Genomic DNA, 23,518 nt, shown 5'->3' on the forward strand with positions numbered 1-23,518 from the left:
GATGACAACATTGAGCGTGCATGTGAAATGATTCTGTTGAACAGACGAGTAACAGTGGATTATGCGGCAAATCATCTGCAAATCCGCCATGGCTGTGTGTATGAAATAATCCACGACACACTTGGATTTCAAAAAGTTTGTGTAAAATGGGTATCGGAAAAATTCACAGAAGAGCATAAACAGAAGCATTTGAACATCTGCAAACAAAATTTGGACTGATGCTTGAAGACAGGTAAAGCTTCTTTAAAAAAACAGAAATCATTACTGGTGGTGAGATATGGGCCCATGACTATGAGTCTGAACATAAATGGCAGCGTATAGAATGGAAACCTCAATCACTGACCAAGAAAAAGTTCAAAAGTCAACTATCAGCTGGAAAATTGATGCTTACAGTTTTCTGGGATTCTTGAGGGCCAGTATTGGAACACTATCAGGAAAAAGATCCAACAATCAGATGTTCACTGAAGAGCTGAAGCCTAGACTTCGGATTGAACGCAGAGGGTGGTCTTGCATGGCACGACCACACACCTCTGCCAACACTGTTAACACTCAGCAAAAACTTGGTTTTGAGGTATTAAAGCATCCTCCCTGTAGTCCTGATCTTGCTCCATCCAACTTTCACCTGTTCGGTCCCCTGAAAACCCTTTGAGGATGAAGATTCACCTCTGATGAAGAAGTGAAGACAACAGTGCATTCCTGGCCCACAGCTTAACCTAAAACATGTTTTAATAAAGGAATATGAAAGTTTTTTGACAGATTGACAAAGTGTATTGAAAAGCAAGATGGCTATGTCAAAAAATGATGCATTTGCAGTTTCTAAAAGTTGATTAAAATAAATTCTACATCCACCCAGAGAAACAGTGACGCCAGAGATGGAGCAGCTGGGGACTCTAGACCCAGAGAGGGAGAGAGGCTGTGTGCTGACGACTGAGGGCAGGCTTGGAGGATATATACCCTTTGGTTGGTTGATGATGCTTGGAGGGGACTGTAACCATGGCAATGAAATGATATACACTAGGATGAATGTAAAGCTAACGTTCTCCCATGTAAACTATCACATAACCACATAACTCACAAAATCGTTAGAAAAAAAAAGATTTAGCAAATTCAATGGGGAGTTCTCTTGCTGAAGTCTGAGGTATCTTGTGTTTACCAGGAACAACCCACCACAGAATCCTGCCACATCACTGGCTGGGAACGGTTTATGTAGGGTTTCCAGATTAACGATAGGATGTCCTATTAAATTTTAAGGTCAGATAAACAATAAATAATTTAAAATAATCATAAATTCTATATCCAGAGTGTGAATTATTTTTTAATTTTCCTGGTGTGGGCTGTAGGATAAGCACTAGATTACAAATCACAAGGTCGGCGGTTCAAACTCAGCAGCTGCTCCTGGGACACCCTATACAGGGTCGCTATGAGTCAGAACCAACATGTTATGTACACATATGTTGTTGTTAAGTACTGGCAAGTGGATTCTGACAGACAGTGATGCTGTCCATACAGGGTTTCCAAAGACACTACGGTTCAAGTCAACCTTGTAGTCTAGTGTTTGTCCTACAGCGCCACACCAGAACTCTATGTATATATATAAAATGAGTTTTACTTTTTCACCTTTTATTGTTTTAGTTTACTGATTACAATCCCCTGAATGTTGCATCATTTATCTCCCTCCCTCCCTGTGTTTCCTGTTTCTATTCTTCTCCTTTCCAAAGCCTGTTACACTTTGTCCTTCAGTAAATGCTGCCCTTTTGATTTGAAATGGTTGATGAGTCTAAGGTGTGTATACCTTCCTAGTGTTAACTGTTCCCCTTAGGGATCTGCCTCTTGTTTAACTGAAACTTCAGCCATGGGTGGGGGTGGGAGTTCAGTTCTAGACCTGGAGGGTGAATAAAGAACAGTCTCAGGGTTCCACCAGTAAGGTGGTTCTCGTGGATGATCTTGAGCTTTTGTTCACATTTTCTCCCACTCTATCCAAGGCCTTCTAATAGGATCCCTCTTAGAGCGGCTCCAGTTCTGTTCTCAGGGTCATGGAGATGGATGTTCACACGGTCCATTAGTCACTGGACTGATTGCTTCTGACATGGTAAATTCTAGTGACTGGTTTTCAGATATTGACTCAACCTTGCATTCTTGGGATAAACCCCACGTGTGCCAAATATATTATTATTTTTTATTGTTGGGTTTAATTTGCTAATGTTGTGTAAAAGATGTCTGTGTTGTGTTTGTGACGGCTGTAAGTCTGTGATTCTCTTTTCTCATAATGTCTCTGTCTGCTTTTGGTGTTAAGAGTAATGTTGACCTTTACACTTTCTAAAAGAGCTGGTAAAGAATGGGTGTCATTTCGTTCTTAACTGTTGCATAGAATTAACTGTGAAACCGTTTCAACTTGGAACTTTCTTTGTTGGAAGGAAGGTTTTTCGCTGAACTGATCTCTTTAATAAACAGCACTACTCCAGTTAGCCATTTCTTCTTGAATAAACTTTAGTAGCTTTTGGTTTTTAAGGAATTCATTGGCATAAGCTTGCTCATCGTATTCCCTTGCGCCCTTTTTAACATCAGCAGGGTCTTCAGTGATGCTCTCTCTTTCATTTTTCAGATTGGAATCTTCTCTCTTCTCAATCAGTCTCGCGATGCTCTGCTGCCTAATGGGACCACGATGACTGCTGAACAGAGGGTGGACTGGACAGGCGAAGGCAGAAGCAGGCCAGCTAGAGGCTACTGCAGCAACCCAGTGAAGAGGTGTCAGTGGCTTGGGCTAGGGACTTACCAGTGGAGGAAGAAAGAGGATATATTTTGGATATTCTGAATATTTATTAGAGGTAGAGTCAAGAAAATTTTATAAGAGATCAGAAATGGTATGGAAGCAAACAGAAGAGATGAGGATGATTCTAGGGTTTTGACGTGAGCACTGTTAGAACGGAAAGACAGTGAGGAATGTCGTGCCTAAGCTCTTGTTCAGCCAGCTGATTTTCGAATTATGCTTATTGGCTCTCTAAATGAAGACCGTGGCTAACTTAATTATCCGGATCTGGAGTTTAAGGGAGAGATATAGGCTAAAGACCCAGAATCGGAAGTCAGGAGAATGAATGAGAGAATACGGGAGTGAGGGTGGATGGGAAAGAGGGTTCTGGAGACAAAGACGTATATGGAAGTTAGAAAGATATCAAAGAACTTCAAAAAGAAGGGAGCGACCAGCTGAGAGAAGGCTGCCAGTAAGATGAGGACTGAGAGCTGACATCTAGATTTAGCAATGTGGACCATGGGGGTGGGGGAGGAGATCTTGGAGAGGCAATACTGACAAAGATCTCAAGAGTTGGCTGATACAGAGAAAAGAAGAAAAACTAGGGAAATTGGTGGAAGAGGAAGGTGGTGTTGTTAGGTGCCATCGAGTCAGTACTGACTCATAGCGACCCCTATGCACAACAGAACGAGACACTGCTCTGTCCTGGGCCAACCTCACAATTGTTGTCACGCCTGAGCTCACTGATGCTGCCACTTGGCCAATCCATCTCATTGGGGGGTCTTCCTCTTTTTCTCTGACCCTCCACCTTACCAAACATGATATACCTCTCCAGGGACTGGTCCCTCCTGACAGTATGTCTGAAGAGGAAGAAGACTTTTTAAATTATCTTAGCATAAGCTCTGGGGTCGTATCAGGGGGCCTGATGGCAGAACTAGACTCACGTGAGAGGAAGCAGAGGACACACACAACCTCACCTTGGAGGAAGGGCTGATGTCTCAACCTGTAGCTGGGCCACGTCAGTCCAGGCCACAGGGCCAACTTGCACTGAGGCACTGAGACAGTGCTATAACCCTCCTCGACCTCATTTTCTTTAGTGATACAGGTGATCACAGTGGGAGCGTACAGGGGGTTACGGGACCCTCCTGGCAACATTTGCTCACCTGGAGCCAGCTTGATCTCCAGCGCAGTCCGGATGAGAGCCATCAGCGTGGAGGTGAAGTGAACGGTCATGTCCTCGTTGGAGATGGGCATGTTCATGCGTACCAGGCGCTGGGAAAGAGCACAAGCAGGTCAGGGCTGGTCCTTTGGGGGTCCCCCTCCCTTCGGGATGGTGCATGGCCTCCTGGAGACCGGGCTGGATGGGAGTTTGGCCAGCTTTTGCATTCGCCTGCACGCCCCACTCTCATCCGTGCTGAACACCGCTCGGCTGCAGGAAGGTGGCGACCCAGGGTCTTGAGTGTGGGATAGGGCTATACCCTGGTCCCTCTGAAAGAGGCAGCACCTCTCCCTACTGGGACAGGGGAGTGGGTCCAAGCTGTGGGCACACAGTCAACCCCATCTCCTCAGCTTCCCAAGGCATCTGGACCAGGGTTGAGTGGTCGAGGGGTTGTGTCCTTCGAGGGTGACAAGCTGGCTGGGGCCTGGGGAGACTTGAAACCCCCTGAAGCGGCCCCAGCGGAGGCAGCTGTGGGAGGGGCTCAGAGGGTTTGGTCGCATGGGCCACCAGTTCTGGCTTCTTGGAGGACACACACACTCTGTCCCCATCTCCCCAGGGAGTGTCTGGAACATGCAGGTAGGAGGCAACGTGTGTGTGTGTATATGTGTGTGTGTGTGTGTGTGTGGAGTGGACACTCCTGTACCAGGAGGGGGAAGGAGCAGGAAAGCAGAGGGTAGAGGACTGTCAGGGGCTGGGTCCCTCCCCCAGCTTGCTGCTCCCAAGGCCTCCTAGGTTCTACTTGAGTCCCAAACCCAGCTCCATGGGAAGTTTCCCAGCTCTCCAGGGCCCTCGGGCAAGCAGGCACTGCACAGAGCATCCAGGAAGCAAGGGCTGGGAGGCACACGTGCAGACATTAGAGGCCTCTGCAGGAGGAGGGGCACACGGAAGAGCTACCCCCACCTCCAGGTGACAAAGCAGAAGCATAGGTCCCAGAGCAGTGGGCAGCAGAGGAACCAAACCGAGGCCAGACAGCGGGCGGCTCAGACACTAGCACGGGTTACTGAGTGGGGAAGGGTGGCAGCTGGTAGCAAGTTTGGGGCTTGGGCAACCTGCTCTGGGGCACAAGACCACCTGGGATACTCAGGAATGCAGCAGGAGAGGGGCCCTGGAGACAACCTCCCTGCCCACCCACCCCATGGGGCTCTGCAGGAACACCAGGGAGGCTGGAGGACAGTGGAGTTGGGTGTGGTCCTGAGCCCAGAACAAAAACAGGCCCATGTTGGCATAAACTGATAAAAAGTTGGTCTGGCCCTCACCTCCCAGGAGAGGAAGCTGGGTCAGGGAGGGAACATGTGTGTCGGGGATGGGCTTGGAACTGGGGAGGGAGCAGAGAGGGAGGAAGGGTACAGTGACCCAGGCAGGAGGGGGGGAGCCAGCACAGTGGGTGGGCCACGCGTGTCCGGGAGAAAAGCACCAGCACAGACAAGGGGTGCAGGGCCTACCTTATACGCCACGCGAGCGGGGCATTTCTTCCCCAGGCCCAGAGGTGGGGACATATGCTTCAGCATCTCAAACATGTCATTGTAACTGATGCGCCCACTGGAAACCCATCCCAGCGGCAAGGCACATGGGGGTCCATGGGAGAAGCCAGGAGGCAGGAGCAGGGAGGGAGAGGTGGGGCGGGGCGGATGGGTAGGGCAGACAAGAAAACAGATCCAGTTAGCCCAAGGTGTCAGGAGAAGTGTCAAAAATGAAAACTAAGGAAAATGAGGGATTTCTCTGTTCTCCTTTTTGGTCCCACCTCAGCGCCCTCTCCCCCGGCCCCCACCCACTCCTCCTGGAGTCTGGGAGAGACCCCGCGTCTCACCTCCAACTCAGCCCTCGCGGCACAGGGCGGCGGGTAGGGATGGTTGATGTCTAAGCTAATGAACATGGAAGGGATGAGGGAAGGCTGCACTGGGCCGGCTCGGGGTGTCAATTCGGCTTTTACTGATTTAGAGAGCACGGTAATGCCGGGTCCGAGCACAGATGCTTCACCATGCCAGGGAGCGTGGCAGACAGAGTTATGTGACAGGTGAGCTGGCTCAGAGGGCCAGAGAACTCAGTGTCTTGGATAGTCAAGTTTTGCTTCCGAATTAGGCTAGAGGCTACAAAAGTGAGAAAACTTCAAAGAAACGGGTGAAGTGCGGGGATCCCAAACAGGGTGGCAAGAGGGCCGGGCACACGGTCTGGAGACCAGTCTCATGCCCCCTTGACAGCTTGGGAACGAGATCAGGACCCCAGGGTGGGGCCCGGGAGACAGCGACTTTGTCTTCCCGAGTCACAGAGGCCATGGGCTGGGAATCTGTACCCTGTTTCCTTGCAGGGAAAGACATCACCCTCCTCTGCAGGTCTGGCTCTGGGCCTTGAGAGTGGGCCATTCAGAGGCAGGAGGGGCGCGCCCTGGGACCGGGAAGCCTCCAGGATCTTGGGGTTTGCTGTTTGGCTCGTGCCCAGTCTCCCACCTCTGGATCCGTCCCCAGCCTGGAAGACGTCGACCACCCTTGGACAAACTGCTTCCTCGGCACAGCGGGCCCGGCCCGGCTGGCCCAGAAAGCTCCCCAGTGCACTGTCTCATAAGGCTGCCTGGCCCCAGCCAGCTGGGGGTCGGGAGGTTAGAGGGGGACCAAAGCGTCAAGGAGATTGGAGTGCGAGGGGTGGGGCGGGAGGAGACAGAGGTGAGGTGTCAGTTCATTCCCAAACAAGGCAGGGCAGATGCCACAGGGAATGTGTGCTGTTTGCATTTCGGGAGGGAAGAGTATGTCGGATGGAGGCTCTGAAGTTGCAAACCTTGTAGGCCAACCTACGAGGGCAGTTCTTCCCTAAGCCAACGGGTGGCGCAATACAACGCAACAAACTGTACATATCCTTATAATGAATCCGGCAACTGGAAAGGAAATGTTAGAGGTTATGGTAACAGAGGAGCCATGGAGCCCCCCCACCCGACCACCCAGGTGCAATGGGAAATGTTGCTTTGCGTGTTGTGGAGGTGGGTGGGGGCTAAAAAGAGCTTCCTGCCGGGGGTTTGGGGCACCCAAAGCGACTTCTGGAGCCAGTGTAGGGCACGGGGCTCCCAGGATGGAGGACAGAAGTGTCCCTCTGTGGCCCCCATTCCTGAGCTATACCCAGCACACCATGCCCAGGGGGCTTCCACGCCCACCCTTCTATCCAGCCCTCTTCCACTCAATGCCTGCTGCCCAAGTACCACAGCGCCCCGGATTTCAACACAGGCACCCCTCAGTCCAGTCAGTCCCGAATCGTGGAAGCTCTACTTCAGAACAAGATCCAAACATCCAGATTCGTTGGAAGAGAGAGGAAACCCCACTCTGCCTCAAACCCAGGTCCCTGCTAAGCTTGTTGGACTGGAGGGGCCAGCACAGAGGACTGGGCACATGGTGAGGTCCACTCCCACGACTGCCACTGCCCAACTGAGAGCCTGTCACTGCCGCAGATGGAAAACATGGGCCTGACCCTAACACTCTGCCCATCCTCCCCATGGCGACAGCGCAGTCAAAGCTGCTGGTCAAGCCTGCTCTCAGCCTCTCTCTCCAGGCAGACAGGATTCCTGTGCTTCAGCCACACCTCTGTCCACGCCCCCGCCCTTCCCTGGAACTCAAGTCTGCTCAAGTTCCGCTCACATGTTACCCCTTCTGACTTGGCCCCAGACATGCCCAGGACCTGCTCAGCTGAGCCCTGGGAGGAGGCCCCAGTCTTCAGCACAGGGAGATGCTCACACATGTTTGTTCAATGGATGGGTGAACATCAAGGTGAGCAGCAAGTCAGCTCAAAGCAGGTGTGATTGCAATTCTAACTCTCTTCATGTCTTCACAAAGTGCTGAGACAAACAGAAAGGGGACCACTGGAGAGCAATAACACAGTGACTTTCCAGTCTCTCTCTACACACACAGAGCACATACAGAACAGGTGTGCATCCAAGCACACACGCACACACAGCACACACGTGCATGCATGCACACACACACAGGCACGCACGTAAATTCACGCACACAGACGCACACACACAAACATGAGCACATGCATACCTTCACGCACACATGCAGCACATATGTGCATTAATGCACCCAATACGGCACATGTGCATTCATGCACACAGGCACACGTGTGTACATTCATGCACACAAAGAACACGTGTGCATCCATGCCTACACACGTCAACACACACATGCATTTATGCACAAGGTACACACGGGCACATGCGTACACCATGCACACACAGAATACAGGTGTGCATGCATGCACAAAGATGCACACTGCATACATGCACAAAGCACACACGTGCATGCATGCACGAGGCACACATGGGCACAGATGTACAATCATGCACACACATAGCACATGTGTGCATTCATGCACACAAACATATACATACGCCCATACATGGGCATATACATGCACTCATGCACACACATGTGGGCACACATGTTCACTCACACACGTGTGCATTCACGCACATACAAGCACATCTACACATGGGTACACACATATATTTCACACACACACTCATACACACAGAGACACATGCACACACAGAAAGGCACATGCATACAGTCATGCACCCACAGATGGACAAATGCATACATTCATGTACATATATATACCCACACATGTGCATACCAGTGTGTCCATATGCACACACATGCACATTCATGTACACAGATATGCAGGCACACAGACACCCACAACTACACATGTGCACACAGCCATGCACATCCATGTTCTCACACACACACACATGTACAATTTCTCTCTCTCTCTGTGTATATATATATATATATATATATACCCATGTTCAAGCACATGTGCATAAACACATTCATGTACATATGTACACAACCCATACCTGTGCACATGCACACACAACCACATATATGTGCACATGTATGCTGTGTATACAAACATGTACACACATGCACTCATGCCTGCACACACACACACGTAAACAGTTCACCCATTGCACCCATACACAATGCACGTGTACATGAGTGCTTACAAACATGAAACAACAAGTTTTGTTGGTTTTTTAAATTTCTCCAAGTGGTCACCTGGAAAATAAAGATGACCAGATCTGACATGGGTTTGGCGTGCCCTCTGGTGGCCAGGGCATGAGGTCTAGCGTCAGACCTGCCCACTGCCTCTGCTGGACCCTGCACCTTGCTCCCATGTCAGGGAGCAGCCGGTAGTTCCCTGTTAGCAGCAGGCTGTCTGCAGCACCTCGTGGCGGTCTGTGGGACCTTGCACGCACCACTTCTTAGGCACAATTACCTTTTGCCATCTACTCTACAAATAAACACTTTCTATAGTGTATCCTCGCCGGCACACACCTTTTGTAGGGCCTTGTTCTAGACACTCCATCTGGGAAGCGATCCCAATGGCACTCGCCATCTCTCTGGAGACCACTCTCCTGGGAGGTTACCATCTGCCCCTGCCTCAGTCCAGACAACAGCTTACAAAACCCCTGGTTCTCAGCACCATCTCCTGAGGGCAAGGGTGCCCTATAGCAGCCACAACTTTCCGGGTCCATCAGGATGCTCCTCTGGGATTTCCCTGGGGCTTCTCCTGCCTTCTGGACAGGCCGAGGCCTGAGAGTGGCCAGTCTGCTCTTCCATATGACTCCCAGGTCTGAACTCCAAACAAGCACTGATGTTGCTGAGACATGGCCATGAGGCAAATGCAGCAGTAACGCTTGCTCTGCCATGGTGTAATGCCACAAACATTTTACTAAAATGGAAAACTCACACACAGAAACAGTGGGCCTAAAGGTCTGGATATGATGCTGCCAGCAGCTCTGGGACTTATCCAGCCTGAGAAAAGCCCCACCCAGTACCTCCTAGATCCTTACTGTGATGGGGTGGGGGGTGCTCCAAGGAGACTGCTGAGGGGGCGACCCATTGGGTCTTGGGGGTCAGGAAACCCTGGTCACTTGTGTGCTGAGCTTCAATTTAGCGGGAAAGAGAGGCAGAGGTACTGAAATTCAGTGTTGTCATCACAAGGGGGTGCTGATCGTCTCCTCCAGGACTCTTCGCTGACAAGGGTGACTAGACCCAGCCATGTGAGGTTACAGGCAGCCGGAGCTGGCCAACATCCACACCTGGTTGTGTGGTCTTCCCGCTGTCATAGAGGACAGAGTGATGGGCACCTATGTTCATGTACACCCGGTCACTTGCACACTGCGAATCCACGCTTTGGCTCTGTGCTCTCACTCAGCAGTGATGAATGATGCCCGGATGAGTGAGTGGGTAGAAGAATGAATGGATGGACGAACAGGGAATGAATGATCAATGATGCCCGGATGAGTGAGTGGGTAGATGGGTGACTGGACAGTGAATGAGTATGGAATGGAACGCCTGGATGAGTGAGAGAGTGGGAAGATGAAGGCGGGAAGGAGGGAAGGGACACTGAGCAGAAGGAAAGAGCCCACGCTGCTCACTCTCAGCTAGTGGACTCTAGCTTTGGGATGAACATGTGCAGCGACGGCAAGCCAGATCCTGCCTGGGAACAGCTCCACCTGCGACCCGACTCCCTGCTCCCAGTTACAGAGTCACCCTGTGCTCGCACCACGCAGCTTTGTGTGTTAGCCTTCCTGACCAATCATCTGGCTCAAATGACCTTTGCTAAGCACCTACATGTGTGTGGTCTTTGCTTGTGCCAGCAAAACAGGGCACTGGCTCGTCCCCAAAGGGGATCACAGAGAAAGGTTTACCAACCCCTCTGGCCTGAACTATTGGCCCACCCTGAAACTCCTGAGCCTCCCGAGGATGGTGGGGGCATGAAGAGATCTCCCACCATGCCCCCTGGTCCCTGACATGATGGAGCCTGTAAGAAGAGTCCCCAGACTCACAGACCCAGAAGTGGGGGCTTGGTGCTACGCTTCACAGTCCCCATGACTTCCTTGAGCTGAACATTAAAGGGCCGTTTCTTAGAGCTGGGATACTGGGAGGGCAACTGCTCCTGGGAGAGAGGACGCCAGCCCGGCCTACACAAACCCAGAGTCCTCCCTAGTTCTCTCCTGAGACCTGTGGGCCAGCCTAAGGAGCAGGCTTCATGGAGCACGGGGCAACTCACCAGGCAGCCGGGTCGTACTCAGCCCAGACCCGGATGAACTCGTCCAGGTGGTGAGGCCCTAGGATGGAAGAGTCCCGCGTAAGGTACTCAAAATTGTCCATGATCACAGCCACAAAGAGGTTCAACATCTGCAGGATGGGAAGCAGAAGAGGTGACTAGAGAGAGCCCAGCCTGCCCCCATGGAGTTTGGTGTGAGGGTGTCAGGAAACAAAGCCGGCCACTGCCAAGGGCCTGTGTACAGGACTGCTCCAGGTAGCCTTCACCTCCACACTCAGCACTACGAATTCTTCCTCGGAAAGCCCTGGTTCGGGCCTGAAAGCCACTGCTCACGGTCCACACTGCTGTGGTGGGTGATGATCCCCAGACTCTGAAGTTACCCTCTGTTCCCCATTAAGGCCAGCCTTCAGGGAAGGCGGCAGCATTGGGGCTAAGAACTTGGGCTCTAGAAGCTGGTAACTTAGGTTCTAACCTCACGTTAAGACAAGACGTGTCTGACCTCTCTAAGCCTGTTTTCTTCCTGTGGAGATCCTATCCATCTTGTCAGGTGGCTACAAGGGCCAGCCCAATGCTATAGCCAGGCTTCTGCAGGGGACTGCCTGGACATGGCCAGCAGGTGCTCTCCAACCAGGGGCACCCAGAGCTACTGTCCCGTTTCTATATTTGCTTATCCATCAGGCTCAGGTCACGGGAGGCCAGCAGGCTGTGCTTTCGGACACACCCTCCCAGGTTTCAGCTAGGGAAGTCAAGAGGGGGCCTGTGAGGACAAGATACAGAGGATGATGGGGAGGAGGGAAAGCTAAACCAGGGCTCCCTCCACATTTCCCAGCATGGAAGCCGGAGTGTGGTGAGGCTGGTGGTGGGCTCGACCTCACTGGGCACCTTTGGTCAGCAGGAGGCCTGCCCCAGTGTCCAACAGCATAGTGTCTCTCTAGGGTCTGCTCTTGTCACGAGGGTCTTCTGAGAGATCAGAAACCCTCTCCTTGGGTTCTGGCAGCTGAAAAAGTATAATCCATAGGTGTTTCTGTGTCTCGATCCAGCCACCCACATACCTGTCTTAGGGTACAGCTGTCCCCATGCCTGACCACCCACTCTGTCCTCCAGAGCTCACAGTCTACCAGCAGAAACCCCGTCTTCAACTTCCCTGAGTGTCTTCTGTTCCTTCATGTTCTACTCAACTGCGTGTGTGTAGGGGGGCTCCTTCCTCTAAAAAATGTCACCTGCTCCTTCATGATCACTTCCTCATGCGGGAAGTTTAAGGGCGGACTTGGTATTTCCGTCTCCACTTCCACTCCAGACCTCACAGCTTTTACTACCTGCATGGATGGGGCAATACCGCCAGTCCCTCAGCCCCTCGATCCCTCACCTGCAGTAGTCTCCTCCACCTGTTCCTATGATCACATGCTGAACTGGTCACCATCAAAGATGACACCACCCCAAAACCTCAACTGTAAATGTCCCCTCTCCGGCCTTATCGCTCCCTTTCTCTTAGACTCGTGTTCCAGAAATTCTTTTCCACAAGGACCTGAAATCCACCAATTCTGTCTACCTGCTCCTGGAGCTTCACATCTCTCTCTGGACCTTGCTTTGATTCATATCCACTGATACTTTCAAACTCTTACACAGACCCGAGAGCCCCGACTTTCTCTCCCTGCTTATATCTGCCAGGGGAGACCCCAGACTGGACAAGCCACTTCTCTACCACACTGTCAAGCAGACAAAGGGTTCCTCAGCACTGCCTGCATTGTAGGGTTGTCTCCTCTCATTGTTTTTGTTCTTTCTCATTATCTCTTGAACCCATGCTAATAACCTTCTGCTCCCACCATGCCAAGGAAACATCCTTTTGCAAAGGCAGCATCCACATTTCCATTGTGGATGTGTCCAAGGTGCAATTCTCTGTCATGATCGTATGTGACCTCCCAACAATATCTGGGCTGGGTTGTTTCCTCCCTGAGACTTTCTCCCCTTGGTCCTCAGGGCACTGCCCTCTCCTGGCTCCCCACTCATTTCACGACTGTTCCTTCTCAAGCCTGGCTGCACTGCATCCTGGGTTGAGTCTTTCCTGCTCTCTAAACATCGCAGGTGTATGTAGTGCACAGAATCACTTGCAAAGCTTGTTGGTTTCATTTTCCAAGCCCCACTCCCATAGGTGGTAACACAGGAAGTCGGGCTCAGGAAGCTGCATTTCTGGTGACTGCAGGTGATAGGGACGCTATGTGCCTCAGACCACACCTTCCATAACAGGGGCCTACAGGGTATCCTGAGCCTCCTAAAGCCACCAAACTGTGTCTGAGCTCCTCCCTCCTTCACCCAGCCTACTGTTCCACCGTCAGCCCATCTCGGGAGCTGGGCCTGCGTCCTCTCTCCTCACACCACCTCCTCTCAATCAGTCGTGCGGCTACACGTTCAAATGTGGCCTACCTTCCTCCTATCCTCTCTAGGTCACCTCACCCTGAATGTCCACTGGCTGACTCGTCAGCTCCTCTGCAGACAATCCACAGGGATTGAGGGCCAGGTGTGAAAACACCGAACAGGTCAAGCTACTCCAACTAGGCTCCAGGGTTTCTTGCTGGACATGGAGTAAAACCCAGTCTCTTAGGACCTGGCCCACCTCCCAGGCCTAGGTCCCCAGCTCATCAGTGACCCTGCTCCAGGCACTGGTGGGATGGGTGCTGGTACGACCTCATCTCCATGGTGAAAGTCTCTCTATTAGTTGGAAACAAGGGGACCATTACCACCCGGACACTTAATCCCTTTCCATGACAGCACCGCCCACAAGAGTTCTTAACCAAACAGTGCTTTTTAGAATTCATGACACTCTGATCTTTAGGACACAAGGGCCAGTGACGCAGACTCAGATTAAAGTGACATGGATTAAAACTGGGGTCAACAGGAGACAAGGGAGACCCAAGATGGTGGTGAAAGATGGGGGCATGCAGACACAGGAGATACAAGCACCGTGCCCAGGACTTACCAGAAAGGAACAAAGGAAGATGAAGGAGACGAAGTAAAAGTAGGCAAAGTCGCTTCCACACTCACTGGCATGGGCGTGCTCATCGCAGGCCCGGTTGCTTAGACAAGACAGCATGATCTCGTGCCAAGCCTCCCCCGTGGCGCTCCTGAGAAGAAACGCAGAGCTGCAGAGGGCCACAAAGCATGGTCCAGGGCCGATCTGAGCAGCAGGGCAGGTCTCCAGCACCACCCAGGGCCCCAACTAGCCAAGACAGGAAGTGATGGGAGACAAAGAGCTCAGCACCAGAAGAGTTTTCTAGGTGCAGGCCCCACGGAGATCCTGCACCATGTGCAAGGCCTGGTCATTGATGGCGTTTCTGGAACAGAATCCTCATTACTCACTCGCTCGCATACAAAACGCAGCAATGCCACCGGAGCTGTACAGACATTGTTGAGTGGGGATCTAAAATGTTGTGTAAATGAAATATTTAAAGTAAGAATCATATGATAGTATGTCTCTAACTTGACTGTTCATCGATAAAGCACTAATTATTAAAACCATTCACTCAACTGAAGTTCAGTACCAGAGCGCACACTGCTTTATGGGTATATAGCATCTCATCTGTCAGCTTGTTGTATGTACTGTGTGGCTTTCGTGTTGCTGTGAAGCTACCCCACCAGTATCGTGAATACCTCTGGTGGACAGGTTTCAATGAAACTTCTGGACTAAGACAGACTAGGAAAAAGGAGAATGCTTACCACTGAAAACACGGAACAGCAGCGGCCCACTGTCTGACAGAGTGCTGGAAGACAAAACCCTCAAACTGGAAAGCACTCAACATGACTGGGAAAGAGCTGTTAACCCTAACGGTGTGAATGGAACAAAGATTTCAGGGCCTTCACTGCTGATGGGGCACAACTCAAAACGAGGATAAATAGTTGCAAACATCCAATAATAATAAGGCTGTGAAATTTATGAAGCACGAACTAGAAAAAACAGAAGTCGTCAAAACAGGAAATGGGACTCATAAAGATAGACACCCTAAGCATTTGTTATTGTTGTTGTTACGTGCCATCGAGCTTCTGACTCATACTGACTCGGTATAGGGTTTCCAAGGGGCAGATGGTGGGTTTGAACTGCTGACCTTGTGGCTCAAACTGACCTTTTGGTCCAGTGCATTATCCTCCAGCACCACACCAGGGCTCCTAGGCATTCGTGAGCTGAAAGGGACTGGTATTGGCCATTATGAATCAGACAATCATATGATTTTCTATGCCACAAATGTCAAATTGAAGCAGAAGGGCATCACATTCACCATCAAAGAGAAAATTTCAAGTTTTATCTTGACAGATAATGCTCGCTGTGATCGGGTAATATCCATACACCTACAAGGAAGGTCAGTTAATAGCGCTATTAATAAAATGTATGCACCAACTACTAAAGCCAGTGATAATGAAATTGAAGAATTCTACCAACTTCTGCAATCTGAAATTGAACAAACATGCAATCAAAATGCATTGACAATTACTGGTGATTGGAATGCGAAAGTTGGAAACAAGGATCAGTAGCTGGAAAACAGAGTCTTGGTGACAGAACCAAAGCTGGAGATCACATGATAGAATTTTGCAAGACCAACAACTTATTCATTGCAAAAACCTTTCATAAAAAACACGAAAGGTGATTATACATGTGGACCTCACTAGATAAAATACACAGGGATCAAAATGACTGCGTCTGTGGGAAAAAGACAGTTGGAGAAATTCATCATAATCACTCAAAAAAAAAAAAAAAAGCCAGGGACTCACTGTGATCCATTGCTTACATGCAATTTCAGGCTGAAGCTAAAGAAATTTAAAACAAGTCCACCAGAATCAAAATATGACATTGAGTACATCCCCCCTGAATTTAAAGACCACTTCAAGAATAGATTTGATGCATTAGACACTGATGACCTAAAACCAGAAGAGTTATGGGAGGATAAGAAGAAAACAACAGGTCATTATAAAGACAGGAAAGAAAGAAAAGGTAAAAGTGTATGTCAGAAGAAACTCTGAAACTTGCTCTTGAGCTTCAGCAAAGCCAAAGTGACTGGAAGAAATGATAGAGTAAACGAGCTGAACACACAATTTCCAAGGTCAGCTCAAGAAGACAAAATCAAGTATTACAATGAAATGTGCCAAGACCTGGAGTCAGAAAACCAAAAGAGGGACATGCTCAGCATTTCTCAAGCTGAGAGAACTGAAGAAAAAAAAATCAAGCCTCGGTTGGCAATACTGACAGATTCTATGGGGTGGCACTGCTCTGCTAACCAAAGGTCGGTAGTTCAAATCCACCTCCTCGGAAACCCTACAAAGAGTTGCAATGAGTTGGAACCAACTTGACGAAACTCAGCAGCAACAAAGCATCAAAAGAAGATGGAAAGAATACAGAGTCACTGTACCAAAAAGAATTGGTCTATATTCAACCATGACAAGAGGCAGCATATAATCAAGAACCGATGGTAATGAAGGAAGAAATCCAAGGTGCACAGAAGGTTTTGGTGAAAAGCAAGGTTCCAGGAATTGATGGGGCACAAACTGAAACCTTTCAACAAACTGATGCAGCGCTGGAGGTATCACTTGTTTATGCCAGGAAATTTGGAAGACAGCTACCTCACTAACCAATTAGCAGAGATCCATACTTGTGCTCATTGCAAAGAAAAATGACCCAGTGGGATGTGGAAATCACTGAACAATAACATTCATATTACATGTAAGTTAAATTTTTCTGAAGAGAGTTAAAACTAGTTGCAGCAGTCCATCTACAGAGAACTACCAGAAACTCAAGCCGGACATGGAATGAGAGAGATCACTGCTGACGTCAGATGGGTGGGTCTTGGCTGAAAGCAAAGAATACCATAAAGGTATTTACTTGTGTTTTATTGACAGTGCAAAAGCATTCAACCATGTGGATCATAACAAACTATGGATAACGTTGTGAAGAATGGTTATTACAGAATATTTAATTGTGCTCATGAGGAACCTGTACATAGACCAAGAGGCAATCATTCAAACAGAACAAAGAAATACTGAATGGTTTTAAATCAGGAAAGATGTGCATCAGAGTTGTATCCCTTCACCAAAGTTATTCAATCTGTATGACAAACAAAAAGGAGCTCTGATAGCATAGTGGTTACGAATCGGGCTGGAATCGGAAGGTCAGCAGTTCAAAACTACCAGCTGTTCTGTGGGAGAAAGATGAGGCTTTCTGCTCCTGTAAAGATTTACAGCCTAGGAAACCCTGTGCAGGGTCACTATGAGTCGGAACCAACTTCACGGCACATAACAACAACATGCCAAACAAATAATCCAAGAAGCTGGACTATATGAAAAAGAATGTGACATCAAAATTGGAGGAAAATTCATTAACAGTCTGCAATATGCAGATGATACAACCTTGCTTGCTGGAAGCAAAACAGATTTGCGATACTTACTGATGAAGGGCAGAGACTACAGCCTTCAGTGTGAGCATCAGTATAAATAAAATAAAAATCCTCCCAACTGGACCAACAGAGAAACTGGATAAACAGAGAAAAGATTGCTTGGATCCACAATCAACACTCATGGAAGCAACAGTCAAGACATTAAATGACATATTGCATTGGGGAAATGCAAAAGACCTCTTTAAAATGTTAAAGCGTAAAGATGTCACTTTGAGGACTAAGGTTCTTCTGACCCAAGCCACAATATTTTCAATTGCCTCACATAGATGAGAAAATTGGACATTGAATAAGGCAGACCACAGAAGAATCGATGCATCTGAATTATGGTGCTGGAGAAGAATATTGAAAATACTCTAGATGGCTAGAAGAACAAACACATTTGTGCTGGAAGAAGTCCATTCAGATTGCTCCTTAGTAGCCAAGATGGTGAAACTTCATCTCTTATACTTCAGACATATTTTCAGGAGGGGTTAGTTCCTGGAGAAGGACATCATGCTAGGCAAAGTAAAGGGCCAGCCAAAAAGGAAGAAGACCCCAACAAGATGGAACAGCACAGTGGCACCAACATGGCTTCCAATGTAGCAACAATTGTGAGCATGACTCGGGACCAGGCAACGTTTGGTTCTGTTGTGTGTAGTTGGGTCGCTGAGTCGGAACCGACCCCGTGGCACCTAAGAACAGCAATAGCATCTCAACCCTAACAGACTCAGAAAGTAAACTCCTGATCTCCCAGAACTGCCAGAAACTTGTGTTCCATCCTGGTCTTCCCTATTTCAATAAATACTGACTATCCATCCAGCTGTAGGATCAGCACTGGGCTGCAAACCTCAAGGTCGGCAGTTCAAACCCATCAGCTGCTCCTTGGAAAGCCCATGGTGGTTGGTGGTTATGTGCCGTGGAGTCGGTTCCGACTCATAGCGACCCTGTCCGGGGTTTCTGAAGTTGTAAATCTTTACGGGAGCAGAAAGCCTCATCTTTCTCCCGCGGACCAGCTGGTAGTTTCGAACTGCTGACCTTGAGATTCCCTGCCCGATTCGTAATCACTACGCTAGAGGGACATTATGAGTTGGAACCGACCGGACAGCACTTAACAACAATAACAACAAAAATTCCTCCAGCTGCTCAGGCTAGAAACTTGGCCGCCAGCCTTGCCTTCTTTTTCCTCTCTCCACATTCTATCCATTCGCCATCAATTAACAGCCGACTTTTAGCTCGCTGTCTCCTGGTGTAACAACAATCACATTGTACCAGAATTGTTGGAACACTTTCCTAACTGATGCTCTTGCTTCTACCATTTTGAATCAGACAATCACATAGTTTATTGTGCTGGGAATGACAAATTGAAAAGGAATGGCATTGCATTCATCATCAAAAAGAACATATCAAGATCTGTCATGAAGAACAATGCTGCCTGTGATAGGATAATCCACATGCCTACATGGAAGACCAGTTAAGACCACTATTATTCAAATTTGTACACCAACCACAAAAGCCAGTGATGATGAAATTGAAGAATTCTATCAACTTCTTCAGTCTGAAATTGATCAAATATGCAATCAAGATGTACTGATAATTCCTGGTGATTGGAATGCAAAGAATGCAAAAAAAAAAAAAAAAAGAGGAAGGATCAGTTCTTGAAACGATGCTGGAGGTCACATGATGGAATTCTATAAGACCAATGACTTCTTCATTGCAATTACCTTTTTAAAAACAACATAAAAGACAACTATCGATCTCACCAGATGGAATACACAGAAGTCAAACTGACTACTTCTGTGGAAAGAGAAGGTGGAAAATCTCCAGATCATCAGCCAAAACAAGGCCAGGGACAGACCGTAACAGATTATCAATTGCAAGTTCAGGCTCAAGCTAAAGAAAATCAAAACAAGTCCACGAGAGCCAAAATAGGACCCTGAACATATCCCACACCTGAATTTAGAGATCATCTGAAGAACAAATTTGAAGCATTAGACACTAAAGACTGAAGACCAGAAGAGTTGTGGGATGACATCAAGAACATCATATAGGAACAAAGTAAAAGATCATTGAGAAGACAAGAAAGAAGGAAAAGGCCAAACTGGATGTCAGAAGAGACTCTGAAACTTGCTCTCTAGCATAGAGATGCTAAAGCAAATGGAAGAACTGAGGTGGTAAAGGAGATGAACACAGAATTTCAAAGGTCAACTCAAGAAGACATAGTTAAATACTACAGCAAAACGTGCAAAGACCTGGAGTTAGAAAACCAAAAGGGAAGAACATGCTCAGCATTTCTCAATCTGAGGGAACTGAAGAAAAAGTTCAAGCCTGGGGTTGTAATGTGAAGGATTCTACGAACAAAATGTTGAATGATGTAGAAAGCATTAAAAGAAGATGGAAAGAATACACAGAGTCACGGTAGCAAAAATATATGGTATATGTTCAACCATTTCAAGAGGTAGCATATGATCAAGAGCCAATGATACTGAAGGAAGAAGTCCAAGGTGCATTGAAAGCATTGGCAAAGAACAAGGTTCTGGGAATTGATGGAATATAAATTGAAATCTTCTAACAAACTGATATGGTACTAGAAGCACTCATTCATCTCTGCCAAGAAATTTGGAAAACAACTACCTGGCCAACTGAATGGAAGAGATTCATATCTGTGCCCATTCCAAAGAGAGATTACCCAACAGAATGCAGAAATCATCAGACATTATTAATATTGCATGCAAGTAAAATCTTGCTAAAGATAATACAAAATGGCTGCAACCAAACATTGATAGACAACTTCCAGAGGTTCAAGCTGGATTCAGAACAGGATGTGGAATAAGGGATATCATTGCTGACATCAGATGGCTGAAATGTTCTAATTTTGGTGAAAAGTTCTTTGTCTGATATATCGTTGCCAAACATTTTCCCCCAGTCAATGGGTTCTCTTTTTAGTTTTTTTGTAAAATCCTTTGATGCACATAGTGTTTAATTTTTAGAAGGTCCCAGTCATCATTTTGTCTTCTGTTTGTGTGTTTTCAGTTGTGCTTGATAGTGTATCAATGCCAAGTATCAGAGCTCCTAAGTTGGTCTACTTTTGCATGATCTGTATGGTGGTGGTTAGTTTTGACATTTAGGTCTTTAATCCACATTGAGTTCGTTTTTGTATCAGTGTGAGATATAGGTCATGTTTCATTTTTCTGAAAATGGATTTCCAATTTTGCCAGCACCATTTATTAAAGAGAATATCTCATCCCTATTTCATGCATTTTGGCCCTTTACGATGAACTGATCGTAGGTGGATGGATTTACTTTGGGTTCTCAATTCTGTTCCACTGATCTGTGTCGTTCGTTGTACCAGTACCAAGCTGTTTTGACTACAGTGGCTGGGTGGTATAGGTTGTGAGATCGGGAAGTGAGAAACCTCCTGCTTTTTTGTTATTTTTTAATAATGCTTTGCTTATCCATGGACTTTTTCCTTCCCATATAAAGTTAGTGAGTAGTTTTCCCATCTCTTTAAAGAACGATGTTGGAATCTGGATTGGGATAGCATATCTATAGATTGCTTTCGGTAGTGTTGACATTTTCACAATGCTAAGTGTTCCCATCCATGAGCATGGTATGTTCTTCCATTTCTGCAGGTCTCTTAGCTTCTTGTATTAGTGCTTTGTATTTTTCTTTTATAGGACTTTTGTTTCTCTGGTTAGATTTATTTCCAAGTATTTCATCTTTTGGGTAGCCACTGTAAATTGTATTGTTTTCTTGATTTCCTTTACAGAATTCTCTTTATTAATGTAAGGGAATCCAACTGATTTTTGTATGTTGTTGAGTCTATCGATGAGTTCCATTAATTTTCTTGTGAAGTGTTTGGGATTTTTTAAGTATAGGATCATATCGTCTGCAAATAGAGAGCTTTACTTCTTCTTTGCCAATTTGGATGCCTTTAATTTCCCTTTTATGCCTTGTAGCTCTGGCTAAGACTTCCAGCACAATATTGACTAGGAGTTGTGATAAAAGACAGCCTTGTCTGACTGCTGTTCCCAAGGGTAATGACCTAAGTTTCTCACTATTCAGAGTCATGTTGGCTGTTGGTTTGATATATATGTCTTTAATTATATGTTGAGGACTTTCCCTTGTATTCCTGTTTTGTTGAATTTCTTTTATCAGCAATGAGTGTTGGATTTTGTCAAATGTCTTTTCTGCCTCAATCGGTTGATCTAAGGTTGATCAGAAGGTATAGGAACTGGTACTGGCTATTAGAGGTGTGTGGAGCTGCTTAGGGTTAGGTTGTGGCTGGACTGTGGACACAAGTGCTGTCTCCTTCTGAGTTACTGGTGTGACTGCTCTACCAGGTCACCTTCTGTTGCCAGAGTTGCTCACAAAGGTTTAAGATGGTGGCTCCACATCTGGCCAGCTGTCCAACCAGTCTCCTCTCTCTCCATCCTTGCTCAGTTTCTCCTCCCAGCAAGCACTCAACCCAATCTCTAGCCTTTCTTCTGAAGTTCAGGGTTTCCAGATTTTCATCTGTATCTGTTTTACTTGGTTTCTCATATCTTTGATGTAGAGAGTCCATGTAGGAAGTCAGCCTAGTCTGCCATCTTGCTGGAAGTCCCCACCCAGGGATTTCTTATGGGTGGCTGATTTGGGCTAAAATAAGAGAGACCCAGGGGGCAGGGAGATGCACTCACTCACTCCCCTCAGTCCTCAAACTCGCTGGCAAGCCAAGCTGGCCTCCCAGCTCAGAATGAGGCCTGCACTTCCCAAGGTACTGCACTGAGCGATGCTGCTTCCCCTAACATGCAGCGGAGGCATAAGTTACATCAGCAGTCTCGGTACCTGGGTCCTTTGGGCCACTGAAGAGCTACCATCTGTCAGTAACTCGCCTCCTGTCCTGTCCTCACCGACACCTGCTACAACACGGTGACCAGACAGACGGCACCGCCTGTCCTCTCAGACTGTGGGCTCATCAGAGGTCTCTTTACTGTCACCAGGGACCAAGGCAAGACACTTGTCCAGGACTCCCAGCTCCCCTCCCTCAGGGCTGCCCTGCCATTTGTCTGAGGTCAGAAGTCATTAAGGAGTCCTTTGAGGAGGGTGAGCAGAGAGGGGAGAGGAGAAGACCGATTTACTGGAGGGAAAAGGGGTGGCCCCCATGTTGGCACCACCTTCTCCCTCCCGAAGGACGGAGCCCCTGAGCTGAGCACGGCATCTTGAACAATCTACCTGAACAACAGCATCAAGGCTTGTAGAAATGTCCGGAAGTTGTTGTGTCGGTTGATGCTTGTTTCATCATCTAGAGCAATGTTTCCAAAAACCTGGAATGGAAAGACAAGACAGAGTGTGTGCCGATGGCCTGGACCCCACAGATGCTCCCCAGCAGGCATGAATCCCCTCAGCGGACGTGCTGAAGTCCTACAGCTGAGTGTGGGTTATGTGTATGTGGAAGGGGACATCTTCACTTTCAGTCTGGTGAACTGAAAACTTCTGTGCAGCTGTCCCCATAGGCACACTCGAAGCAGGAAAAAATATTTGTTTTAAATAGCACCATATGGCAACAAGTTTTACAGCAAGAGAACTTTGTAACCCCTGAAATGCTGTCGAGTTCAGTTTTCACCCCCGAGGCAATGGCACTGCCCACTGGAAATGAGCCCCTGGATTCAGGGAAGGTCGACAGAGTGAGAGACAAAGGGATGGAGGCTCACCCGCTCACACCTGTCAGCACCCACCTGCATGCCGATGATGGCGTAGATGAAGAAGAGCATGGCAATGAGCAGACACACGTATGGCAGGGCCTGCGGACACACGGACACTCAAAGTCAGTGGGTCCAGGGAGCACTGGCCTCGCCCCCAGCCCCTCTTAAAGGCTGGCCCAGCTCCACCCCACCAGCCACCACCTCCTCACAAGGGATCACCGTTTCTGGGTCTTAAGGCACATTGGAGCTTTGGCAAGCATGGAAATGCATTGATCCATGGATGACAACTTAAATGCATTTATAAAATGCAGACCAGGAAGACAAATATCACCCTCCCAGCCCAGCAAGGAAGGCCCAGGACCTGATCCCACTACACTAGCCACCAGCCTTCCAGAGGATA

The 23,518-nt window shown here is 48.1% G+C and overlaps 1 protein-coding gene across 1 annotated transcript in view; it reads right to left on the reverse strand.

Annotated features, from left to right (window-relative positions):
* Positions 1-23,518, reverse strand: part of CACNA1B (calcium channel, voltage-dependent, N type, alpha 1B subunit) — a 245,382-nt gene that overhangs the window by 18,415 nt on the left and 203,449 nt on the right. The window contains 6 exon segments of the mRNA XM_006863647.1: positions 3,910-4,018; positions 5,408-5,504; positions 11,028-11,155; positions 13,999-14,143; positions 22,649-22,740; positions 23,152-23,217. Coding sequence (XP_006863709.1) covers positions 3,910-4,018; positions 5,408-5,504; positions 11,028-11,155; positions 13,999-14,143; positions 22,649-22,740; positions 23,152-23,217 — 637 coding nt within the window.

Source organism: Chrysochloris asiatica, unplaced genomic scaffold (genome assembly GCF_000296735.1).
Source record: "Chrysochloris asiatica unplaced genomic scaffold, ChrAsi1.0 scaffold00056, whole genome shotgun sequence".
NCBI classification, from domain to species: domain Eukaryota; kingdom Metazoa; phylum Chordata; class Mammalia; order Afrosoricida; family Chrysochloridae; genus Chrysochloris; species Chrysochloris asiatica.